This window comes from Haliotis cracherodii, unplaced genomic scaffold, assembly GCF_022045235.1.
Source record: "Haliotis cracherodii isolate W230 unplaced genomic scaffold, xgHalCrac1.p SCAF_1, whole genome shotgun sequence".
NCBI classification, from domain to species: Eukaryota; Metazoa; Mollusca; class Gastropoda; order Lepetellida; family Haliotidae; genus Haliotis; species Haliotis cracherodii.
Window position 1 is genome coordinate 85,140,084 of NW_027266264.1, and position 12,666 is coordinate 85,152,749.

At 40.4% G+C, this 12,666-nt stretch overlaps 1 protein-coding gene across 1 annotated transcript in view; it reads right to left on the bottom strand.

The window, feature by feature from the left end:
* Window positions 1–3,757: 3,757 nt before the first annotated feature.
* Window positions 3,758–12,666, bottom strand: part of LOC139452086 (uncharacterized) — an 85,518-nt gene continuing 76,609 nt past the window's right edge. The window contains exons 55-63 of the mRNA XM_071233439.1: window positions 12,507–12,609; window positions 11,918–12,100; window positions 11,299–11,472; window positions 8,628–8,748; window positions 7,194–7,363; window positions 6,376–6,546; window positions 5,563–5,666; window positions 4,794–5,032; window positions 3,758–4,235 (exon numbers count right to left, since the gene is read on the bottom strand). Coding sequence (XP_071089540.1) covers window positions 3,994–4,235; window positions 4,794–5,032; window positions 5,563–5,666; window positions 6,376–6,546; window positions 7,194–7,363; window positions 8,628–8,748; window positions 11,299–11,472; window positions 11,918–12,100; window positions 12,507–12,609 — 1,507 coding nt within the window. The 3' untranslated portion in view covers window positions 3,758–3,993. The remainder of the gene's footprint in view (window positions 4,236–4,793; window positions 5,033–5,562; window positions 5,667–6,375; window positions 6,547–7,193; window positions 7,364–8,627; window positions 8,749–11,298; window positions 11,473–11,917; window positions 12,101–12,506; window positions 12,610–12,666) is intronic.

Consider the following 12,666-nt stretch of genomic DNA (forward strand, 5'->3'; position numbering starts at 1 on the left):
GGTGCATATAACACACGAGTGCGTATTATACGCGAATAAATAAGTCTTGTGTACATTGATCAATCGGAAGGGGTGCCAATTGCCAATATATTATCAAATATCGCCGTGGGCACTTATTAGAGCAGGGCGCTTATTACGTCGAATACGGTAATACAAAACAACCGCTCCCTTGGATAAACACTGGGTCAAAGAACCTTCCAAAATAAATATAAGCATGAAGTTTATTCCAGGATTTATCATGGTGAGTCTCGAATACTTGCAAACCAACGAACTAAATCAGGGAAACATGGATTCCAGGCATCATCACAGTGCCAGAACACTGAAAGTCAGAGGTCAACCTAGAGTGAGGTTGAAACAAATATCAAAGTGTCGCACATCTGTTACATGGCAACAATACAAAACCTAATCCCGCTAAAGACTACAGTTGACTTCAAGACAATAAATGTCAGTATAATATAAAATCACATGATATGAAACAACTGCACATGTATTGCAGAAATATAGACAACATATTTAACAAACTTTAAAAAAACATCTTCCATTTATTGTGGTGAAATGTCATCTATAAATGATAGACTTCAAGGTGCTGTTAAAAATCTACATGATATTTTTCATACATGGAAACATACCATGTTCAATCAAAAAATAAAAACAAACTTTGACAAATATTGACATGCTTTATGCTGCTAAGAATAATAATACAGTGAATATCACAGGAATGCTAGCTGCTAGAATGAAGAGCCAGATAGACAAATACACAACAATCTCCGAGATCTTCACCATGGACGGAACAAAGGGAGTTGAATAAAGCAACTTTCATAATCATGTGACAACGAGATGAGATTTTGACAAGGACACATTTTTGTCTTTCTCATTTTAAATATATGTGCAGTTGTACATTATGTGAATGCAAACAGTCACACACCTGATGGTAGTTCACTGACATAAGATCTTTCACAGGTATTTATGTTTTGGGTAAAGCACATCTGTGGGTTTTTATGATATTTAAAACCTGCATCCACAGGATAAAGGCGTACGGTACTTGAAAAAGACATTTTTAAAAGCTTGTTTATCAGTGCCTATGTAGCCTAGTGAGAACACTCAATGGACTACAGATACGAAGGTTGTGTTTGATCCATAGGAATGCAAAGAAAACACTTGTCATTTGATTTTACATTTCAGTACCTTGTGTATAAATGCAAAATAAATATCAAGCGAGAAACATTTATGTTACAATCTAAACGGAAGTTGAATTAACAAAATCCCGGACATTACAACATCCCTGATTGTGAGATTTAACCCGACTGGAGAACAATAGGATGATGTCGCTGGAGGTTTATAAGCATCTAAAATACATAGAGGGATATTTGGTGAACACAGGCCACACATCTGAATAACACTTGAACATTCTTGTCTCATATGACAACATCACATTATTAACAGCTTAATATCAACCTGGTAAGGAAGCCATATGGTGATTATTTGGAATGTTTCATGTTTTTTTCCTGAGGAAATTGTTTCTCCTGAAGGTGAGCGTCTGTGCCTGTTGTCCTCTGATGTTTGAGGGAGTTGTATGCTGTCACACGTTGTGAACATTGCATTAGACTGAGGTTACAGTGAAACATTCCGCAGCATGCCCAGACTGGCCTCGATCGGATGTCACAACTGGCCCTCGATTGGATGTCACAACAACTGGCCCTCGAATGGATGTCACAACAACTGGCCCTCGATCGGATGTCACAACAACTGGCCCTCGATTGGATGTCACAACAACTGGCCCCAGATGGGATGTCACAACAATTGGCCCCAGATGGGATGTCACAACAATTGGCCCTCGATCGGACGTCACAACAACTGGCCCCTGATATGTCACAACAACTGGCCCAGTCAAAACAATCAGATCAATAATCAAAATCTATATTGTGATAAAACAGGTCTTACGTGTATATATATATATATATATATATACACACACACAAACACACACATATATATATATATATAAAAACTTGATCATATTAAATCCTTTCATAGGCAGCGGGGCACTTTCACCCCATACATAACGGATAAGTTTCTATTTTTATATTTGTCATTTGAGAAAAGAAAAAAAGTTGTAAAATGTTATACATACCGGTCAAACAAAGATGTTTGTAACTGTGGCAGTCATCATTAAACAGATTGTTAAACTGAATCAATTCAAGGCATCTCTATACAATGACTGTGGGAACACATGTACAGTGTATTTGTTCAGGCGAGTTGAATACAACAGGAACTTCACAGCAATTGTTTTCATCTCGGTACAAACTTGAGGAAAATACAATTAGGTGAGATTTGTTGGGGGGTTAGTGAAGTGGACAGGTACAAAAATCTAATAATATCAGATGACATCTTCAACAGAATATATCACCTATCAGGTAATGTCTAACTAGAAAATCTAAGACGTAAGAGTGATATTGTATTTATCATCCGAAATCAACGTTTTTAGTTCGTAAACAGTAATAACCAGTGTCTTGAGTGTCAAAAGTACAGCTAACCAGCTTCAGTGGCAGAGTGATTAGTGATGTCATTCGATTCTGATGCCATGGTAACCAATGACATCACAGTGGCCTGTGATACTGATGAAATTTAACTGTAGCAATATCTCCTATGACACAGAGAGTATGATCTGGTTAATGATGAATATAATAATAAATGTAACATAAACATATACATCATATAAATATATATTTTTCTGTCAGGAAAAGTATAAATATCTATCATGGTATAGGTATACTTCCAAATAATGAAGAATCTACATGACTGTTTCTAAGGTTACGCCAATGATTGTGCTGAGCTTGTGTAGACTGAGTATATATACAAGCAGGATCACAGATGTACACATGAACTTTGACATTTAGTATCACAGATGTTGCCTGGTTCGCCAGGAAAGTAAACAATATGTTCACAGAATTAAGTTTCATATCAAATATCTTGATATCAGTTACCTTCCCTGAATAAAATACTGATGAAGGATTTCTGTCAATGCCATGGGAACGGTAATTAGTCAGTTATGATGTGATAATGAAGCGACTTGTTTCATGCAAAATGTCATGTGTTGTGAGTGAGCAATGGAGAGATCCAAATGTAATGCCCATTATCTTGACATGTTGGTGATATTTGCCTTTTTGTTTCACATCACTCAAACTTGATCCACTATCAACAGGAACTGTGATGGGAAATACTTGCCCTATCATAAATACATTAAATATGTATATGTCTGAATCCAGGCACTGAATCTTTTTTTAAAGATTGGTATTTTCAAAATAAAGATGATTTGAATTTATTATTATAAAAGTGGGCTTCTTGAACTACATCACATTTTCCTATATAGGCATATTGTGAAAACACTCAAGGTTTTAACAGTATTGTATAAAAATTAATATAATTTTGTATATAATTTTATCAAATGTTTTAACCACATATGGAACTTTGATCTAAAGTTAAACAATTGCTAAAGGTTAGTGTGTAGTTTATTTGCACATAGATAAATACATTTGTGTTTACATATTTCTCTCAATGACCATTTTCATCAAAATGAGAGTACTTGCGCATAAGTCCACTCTCATCCCCCAGGTACTCAAGTCCAAAATCTTGGACCTGTGTTGCTCCAATACAAAAGGGTCCATGGATGAATGTAGTGGAAAGAAAAGGTTAAACATTTCATGCAATCACAGGTCCCATGACAAAGGCTAGTCAGACCAATCCACCTGACCCTTGTCACATGACAGTGCAGGCTCTACTCTTCGTCTTGTTTCCGATGCAAGGACGTCCACCCGACCCTTGTCACATGACCTCGTCACATGACTGTGCAGTATCTACTCTTCGTCTTGTTTCCGATGTGAGGACGTCCACCTGACCCTTGTCACATGACCTCGTCACATGACTGTACAGGCTCTACTCTTCGTCTTGTTCCCGATGCGAGGACGTCCACCTGACCCTTGTCACATGACCTTGTCACATGACTGTACAGGCTCTACTCTTCGTCTTGTTCCCGATGCGAGGACGTCCACCTGACCCCCGTGGTTTCAGAGACCTGAGTGCAGGAGACATATTGGACTGTGAGAGCTGGCTAAGAGCTGAACGCTGACTTGATGTCTGGGATGTGTTTGATCCATCACTTGATGGTCTTTCCTCGGGCTTCTCCTGGTCTTCTCCAGCACCATCAACCTGATCTCGGCTACCAGGAACCTCTGGTCCTGAAGTGAAGATGATAAACAACCATAGTGAACATGTAAACATGTAGTCCAATAACAATATAGCTCGTATTTCAGAGAAAGCTTAGAGTGCAAACTAAATAACATCTTGGTCCAATGAAAATACGATCAGATGAAAATAAGAGTACCGGTACCTGCTGTTTGCTTCACAATGAAGAAAGTATTGTCAAAACTTTCTTGATTGTGAGTACATTTGAAACTAATGGCCATTATCGGTCATACAAATTCTTTCTAAAATAGGGTTTTCGTCTTTTTGAGAAACTGATGAATAAACATTTGTTGTAAGAAAAACATACAAACAGAAGGTTGGGGTGGCTTGGATGATTTTGAAAAAAATATTTTTTACGGGGAAAATGATGGCAAAATTATTTGTTGGACATGTTGGATGTTATGAAAACTGATTGTCTGGCACTTCAATAAAAAAATTAAATGTCTTGATTCGCTGACACAATATTTACTCTGTCTCATTCAAAAATCCCATGCTGTTGTCCCTAAGTAGGTAATCCTATGACCTGAACATTTTACGAGTGGACTATTTACCATTGCTTCCTTCAGTCTGTGTGGTCCTTCTTGGCTTCTTCTCCACCACGAGGCTGCGTATCCCATCAGGCACCTGCCTCATGTCCAGCCCCTTCATTGCCTCCAGCATGTAGTCCACCCTGCCCAGGTCACCTGGCACGTGAGAGGTCACTGCCGCCTCGTCGCTCAGCACCGTCACTCGCATCTGGTTGCGATGTTCTTCACACAGCCAAACTGTCTTCCCATTGGGCAGGTGGCACCTGCAGGGAGACACACATGGTACACATTAAAGGACAAGTATAGTGAAAACATCGCAACTGATGTAGCCTGCCTTTGCCTCCTAGCGGCGGCAGGCGAGGAGTCCAAGCGCTCAAGGGCAGGTAACGCAGCCTAGGACAGAGCGTCTCCCTCTTATGATTGTTGCCGAATAACACAAACATGTTTAGTCTAATAATTTACAGTTAAGAATGTTTAAAAATATTTTCAATTTTTTTTCTGCATTTACGCATATTATTATACATCTGTGAGACAAACATAAAGTTTCTTTCAAAAATGTTTGTTTTCGTCTTTTCAACTATTATTCATTCCCATGTAACTTTCTAAAACTAAAAACAAATAAAGCATGGGGCATGGTGCCGTGCATTGAACAGGAAAACTAACCTTAAAATATACAAAATCGTTTATATCTTTTAACCACAGAGGACATTCTCAGAGTGACCTCCCAACTTCGTTACTTTAAATTTCATCACTGAAGGGTGGAAGCAACAAGCCATGTTTTCCCAGAACTTACCTTGCCAGTTTGCCCATGACTCTGTCTGGGTCTGCTTGTATCACTTCCTGTCGGATGTCCTGATAGATCTGGCCGAAGTCCGAGCAGTCCACCACCAGGGGGCTCTGAAGAACACAGACATCTTGGAACAAACACTTGGAGCATCCGTATAGCCTTCTCAACATTATACCCACAATGCCACATTCAGGCAACATTTCAACTATTCATATTTCAAGAAATGTTACTAGGGATCTACTTTATAAAGATGGGATTCACTATACCCACGTGGGGAATCAAACCAGGACCTAAAGTGAGACAGTCTAATACTTCATCCACGAGGCTACTCCACTACATCTAGGTACTGTGAAGAGGATTCCATCATAACCATCTACTTTGTTGTAGCTTTTATATTAACCCTATATTTTTGAACATGTAAGGCTAAAAAAATTAAAAGTCTTGGTTCTCAGGCATCGCCTGCATCATCAGAAAGTCTTTTCGTTTTTATTTCCATTTTCCCCCCAAAAATACTAAAATCCTAATACTACTAATAAATCCTAATTACTTCCCTTTACATGTGAACTGCTTTACTGCACATCTCGTGTTATGGTCATAGTGATAATAGGAGTTTGTATACTTGTTTATGTAGGGAGGCTCTTTCCGAGGTTGATGGTACACAAATGTTTATTTGGTTACATATAAGTTGGAACAAGCAAAAAACAAACAAACCCGCCCACACCATATTTTCAAAAGCCATTGCCTGAGATTGCTGAGAACCAATTCTTTTATTTTTTTAAGCTTATAGTACATTGCTCTGAGTACAGGACCAACACTTACCTCCTCCACCCAGCGGATAAACTCGCGTCCTGCTTCTGTAGCCTGACAGTTGAGGACCAGTTTCTTGCTGTACTGGGCGATGCCAGTGATCCTGGCGATGTACGGCACACACTTCTCCAGGGTGGTGGTGCTGAACACCAGGGGGAGGGGCTCCCCACAACTGTGCCATCCCTGGGGGAGGGGAGACAAGAGGTTATATTATGATGGGTCAGCAATACAAAACGAAAAAACACTGTCTCAGAAAATTATCATTCTTATTTGAGAAAATCTGTCAATTCTAACAAGAATAAGATAATATGTTTATTATGAATATTGTTTTACACTATCATAACAGCATTAGCATGATCAGATGAGTGTTTTAAATCTCAAAAGGGGCTGTGAAGATACGGGTAAGCAGCCCATGCTTGCTGTAACAGGCGATTATGCATGTCGTAAGTAGCCACTAACGGCAATGGGTAGTCAGACTCGCTGATTTGGATGCATGTCATCGTATCCTAATTACGTTGATCAATACTCATGATATCAATCACTGGATTGTCTGGTCCAAACTTGATTATTTACAGACAGTCAGCATTAAACAACAAATAAACAAACAACAAAATATCATTAAAACCCTCAGATGTGTATTTGGATGATGCATGTCATCGAATCCTAATTACGTTGATCAATACTCATGATATCAATCACTGGATTGTCTGGTCCAAACTTGATTATTTACAGACAGTCAGCATTAAACAACAAATAAACAAACAACAAAATATCATTAAAACCCTCAGATCTGTTTTATCCTACACTCAACAAATCCCCAAAACACGTACCTCATCATGCTCACAGAGTATGTGGATACAGAGAGGGTGTTTGAGGAAGTCTTTGCTGCCATGATGTCCCGAGGGCTGTGTCTCCATCCGTGGTGTCTCCTTGTCAGGCGTTTCCTTCTGCGGTGTCTCCTTATCAGGCGTCTCCTTCTGTGGTGTCTCCTGGTTGGCAGCTGCAGTACACACATCATATATCCCTGTGTTATGCGGTTTCAGACGCTTAGCAACCTTTGTAATTTTCTAGTTAATCAGAAGAAGAACTGTAAAACATCTCACTGACTTTATCTTACAAACAGGTCATCATCTGAGTATTTAAAATGTCTGTGTGACGCCACATCCCTTGTTATATAGCGTGAGTTATTGCGATAGGGTTTAAAAAATTATAAGAATTGTTTTTTTTAAAATATAGTGCGGGAGGGCGGGTGTCTTTTTTGTATTCAATAAACAGTTGTGTAATCAATAAATAAACAATTGTGTACATTCAACCAGAAAAAGGGCCTCCCTATATAAATGTATTCCTTGATGAGTAAAACACTGGAATACTGTTGGACTTGGAATATTTATGGATTTTGTGGTTTTTAAAAAAAAATGGAAATAAAAATGAAACATGAGGCTAACTTTATGATTTTGGGGGCGGTGTCTGAGAACCAAGACTATGTTGTTTTTTTAGCCTAACCATGGTTGTCCGAAAACGTATGATGTCCGAAAACCTGTGATCCGATGAAACACACATGCTCCACAGGTAACATCATCATCATCACAACACTGTCATCAAGGGCATGTCCCAGAGTGCAACACCACTCCACAGATAACATCATCATCATCACAACACTGTCATCAAGAGGATGTCCCAGAGTGCAACACCACTCCACAAACAACACGTCAAGATTGTTTATAATTGCACGGCCTTTAACGCTTACTCCTTCAGTGAAATCATAATGGTATAATGCTTACAAACCAGGACACTTAAGCAGGGTGAACCAGGATTCAAACTCATGATCCCATAAAGTAAGGGCCACAATTGTGAAATGTGAATGGCGGTGCGTTAGATGACTGGGCCATCCATGCCCTCTCGTCAAATATATTATAACATCCTTCGGATGCTAGCGTAAAGACAAATAACGGAAAGAACAGTCAAAGTTTATAAAAGTGTTATATGTGGAAAGTTGTGTGCGATGCATGGAGTTTGTATTGTGTGTAAGGAGTTAGTGTAGCATAGCTGGTCACATGACCTAAAATGGCGATGTCCATGGATTCACAAGCTGGATATTATAAACAACTTCCCTCGAATCGGGTTTGACCGACCGATAATTTAAATGGCCATTTACGACAAGCTTAAGTTGCAGGGGACCAGTTCTGACCCACAATCCCAGTGCGGCTGTACACATGACAGATAGTAATGAAGTGGAACAAGAGCTTGACTGATTCTCTACTTACATGGTTCCTCCTTGACAAAGTCGATGAGGAAGAGTCTGGGATACGGCGCTGTGACATCCTGTTCCTCTGCATACTGCACAATCTGCCGCAGGAACTTCCTCTGTGCCAGCTCACAGAGCTCCTGGTTGGGAGAAGGCACACAAGTTGATCATTACTTATTCAATCTATCAAGATCCTCATCATGATAAGGCACATAATAAACAAACTCTACCATGACTGAACAAAACACCAAATCTTTGGTGTTAGCATATATACTGAGCTGCAAAACAAACGTCACAATGGATAGATATATGAGAAACCTTATTTGTCCAATCACTGTAAACATACTTTGAGACATATTAAAAAAATGAAACTTGGCAAAACTGATCATCAAGGTTGATATTAAAGTGTCAAATGTTCTTAAAGTGAAACACAACACTTGTCTCTGGGAAAATGGCATCACAAGTCAGTATCTTGTGTGTCCGCCATGTGCATTGATGATTGCCGTGTAACGTCGATACATGGAATGGATGAGGCAGTTGATGAAGGCCATAGGCACTTGAGCCCATACTCTGAGGAATGCATGACGCAGTTCAGCTGCAGTTGTTGGCCTTGGTCGGACGTCATTCAGGTGTCTTTGAATCTCGTCCAACAGGTGCTCAATTGGATTTAAATCGGGACTGAGTGCAGGCCACTGCTTGGTTCTGGTGCCATTCTGCCAAATGAGGTATAGCGTGTGGTCTCAAGACTTGATCAATGTACCGAGCTGCTGTGACACCATTGCCTCTCCCTGGACCGATGTTCTGGAATACCACAGGGCTGACCCTCTGTGCAAGACCGATTCGTCCCCTCACCATGATGCTCGGACCACCCCACGAGTCTCTCTCAACAAACCTAGCATCCAAATAACGTTCCCCACGGCGTCGCCAGACTCTCTCTCTGCCATCTGCTGTTGAGATACAGTAACAGCTCTCGTCTGAGAAGAGGACTCTTCTCCACTGCTGGTGGCGCCAATGCCGGTGCTGTGTTGCTCACTGAAGACGGCCCCGGCGATGACGTGGTGTCAGAATGGGTCCTGGGTGTGGCCTGTGACAGTGGTGGTGTCTGCTCGTCAATCGTCGACGCACAGTGTCCGCACTTATGTGTCGCTGGTGTGTTCCCATGGTCTGTCGAGCAGTTTCCGGAGCAGTAACAAAGCGATCTTGAAGATGCTGTCTCACAATCTGAAGATCCGGACGTCTGGTGGTGTCCCTTGATCTTCCACTACGTGGTTGGTCATCTGTAGTGGTGGTAGTCAGGTACCCTTGCTGGAGCCTGTATATGGTCCTTAAGTGGAATTGAAATGCATCGGCTACTTGCCAGGCGGTTTGTCCAGCTTGCAATCGTCCAATGGCTTGGTGTCACTGATTTCTTGTCAATCTTGGCATGTGGTATCACTTCAATAACGAATGAATGTTATCCGATCTGGGTGGATTTTTATAGGGCAAGAAACGGGGGAATGCATGTGCATTTCAATTTGCATGGAACTCACATGCACCCGGTTACCATGGCCATTGCCGTGATGCGTTTGGGCGATCAGTTTTATTATCATCTGCTTTGTTTTTTAATCATCAAATTTCATTTTTCTGGACAAGGTAATATTAAATTTTAAAAACCTTGACAAAAATTACCCAGATATTAAAATGACAGCTTTTCATGGAATGTTACTTGTGGTGATGTTTCTTTTGCAGTTCAGTATATATTGAGTTAAGCGGCATGGGTTGAGTTCAGAGGGCACCCTTAAAGAAAAATAAACAATCCTTCAAAGGGTTTCTTTCTGCACCGTGCGTCTCTATCATGACGCCATCTTGCTCAATGTGATGCAAAAGATATGACATCACAGCTGCATATAGAAAAGCACCAAATAGCAAGCTCTCTGTTGTCCATAAAACTTGAAATACATTCTCTTTGTAGATCCTTTGTATTTTCAGCACGAAATATATTGCCACATGTCCTTTGAAAAGGGTAATAACCGCAACTTTGCATTATGTAGCCTATGATTGCACATATAATTATTTAAATATGCCTACTATCAATGACTGTAAAAGAAATACTATTGTAAAAATATTAGCTTCCACGGTGAAGTGGCCGTTAAATGGGCTTTTTCAATCAGAGGGGGTTTATTGTCATTTGATACCTCTGACTGACCAATCAAAATGGAGTATTTTCCAAATTCATGGCAGAATTGCTCATTCTTGGGTACTCAATTCTTGGGGATTAAGCAAATATTTGTGTATTGGGCAATGATGGATTTGGGGCACCAAATACACATGTAATTCTCCATCACCAGTAAGTAAAAACTCTCCAAGTGGTGTCATAGTCATGGACGCCTCTTGTTTGAGGACGGAAATGAAATGAAGCCATTCATAACTCATGAACGCCATCTGAGCCAGACTCCATGCATGAACATTGTGCAAAGTCTACCACTGCCTGACATTGAGGCCTTTATTGTCAAGGGAATACCTTCACCACATTACTCTGTGCAAGATGTAAGCTGAATGCTCATTGGTCTGAATGGGTCTCCTTTAACCAGGTCTGTGCCTCATTCACTGGTTAACAACAGTGACATCACCACAAAATAACCCTACGTATCCACAGGCGGTGGCATACATAGTTTATGCCACCCTGTGCAGTATTGATGAAGGTCACACACCTGATAAGACAGATCCTTCTGCTCTTCCTTGGTTTTGTCTTTGGTTTGTTGCGGAGTGAGAGCAATGGTGGACGAAGCCAGTGTCTCCTTGATAATAGTAAGGAGTTTTTCAAAGGCATTCTGGTTGTTTTCTTGGAAGCTGACAATGGGGTATTTCAGAGACAGGACACCAATCTAGAACACAAACAAGATATATAATGTAAACTGTGATATAGAGGATATTTGTGTCCCACCAGGAGAAAAGGGACAATTGTGCTATGACGTCAGTTGTTTGACGTCAGATTGCCATGTGTGATTTCATGTATCTCTGTAATAAATATAAATTGAAGCTTGTATTTTTGTGTTCCAAAGATGCTGTAGTTTTAAAATATAATGAAAAGTCACAATGTGATTTTTCACCCATAAGGTCCTTATCTCATGATTGGTCACATTTGTATTTTCTTGACAAATAGAAAGTTTATCTCTCATCTCATGACATGACAACGTTACCGCATCATACTAATCCCTCACTGTTGATAACAATGTGATTACGACTTTACAGATTCAGGTCACTGTTGCTTAGTTTCCTTTAAGATACTGCATCCATTATTTCTAACAAGAAGTTGCCATGGCAACTGACCTCTGATGCTCTCCAGTTGTTTCCGGTCCCGACTACAGCGAGGACAATAGGTAGCTTGAGAGTGTTGGCTGCGTAGCGGAACTCCATGGCGCAGTTTGCTGATTCAGCATACTGGTCGGAGACGCACACAATCACAACCCGAGCATTGAGCAGACCCTCCGCGATATCCTCAAAGAGGCCATGCTGAAATACAACAGACATGTAGATGCTATTGATTCTTAGGGATCAACTGTTTAATATTCTGGGGTGAGGGATCTGGAATTTTGTTTGAACCAAATATATTTTCTGTCAGTGTTTCAAGACATACAGAAAATGTTCTCTGAAAGTAGGAGGCAAAGAGGTTTGGGGGCATCACGACATTACTTTTCAAAACATCCAAACTGGCCAATTTTTTCCATCATTTGGGGGAAAAGTTGTTATTTTTAAACATCCCAGCTTCCCCTCCCACAGAACATCAGTTGGTTGGACCACTAAGCAAATATAGTGAACATTTGAAGGTAGTTATGGGGCAATAAGATATGCTAGTTGGGGACGCGATGGATATGGATGATGATGATGATGATGGTGATGATGATGATGATCCACTAACCAGGCCAACCCGTTCCACATCCAGCCAACACTGGATCCCTTGGTCATCGAGGTATTTCTTGATAGCGCGTGGATCACCAAATCCTACAGCACCTTGTGTGGATCTGCACAAATCACAAAGTGATGTTGACATTGGTGGGAAGGCTGTTCAAAGTCATTTC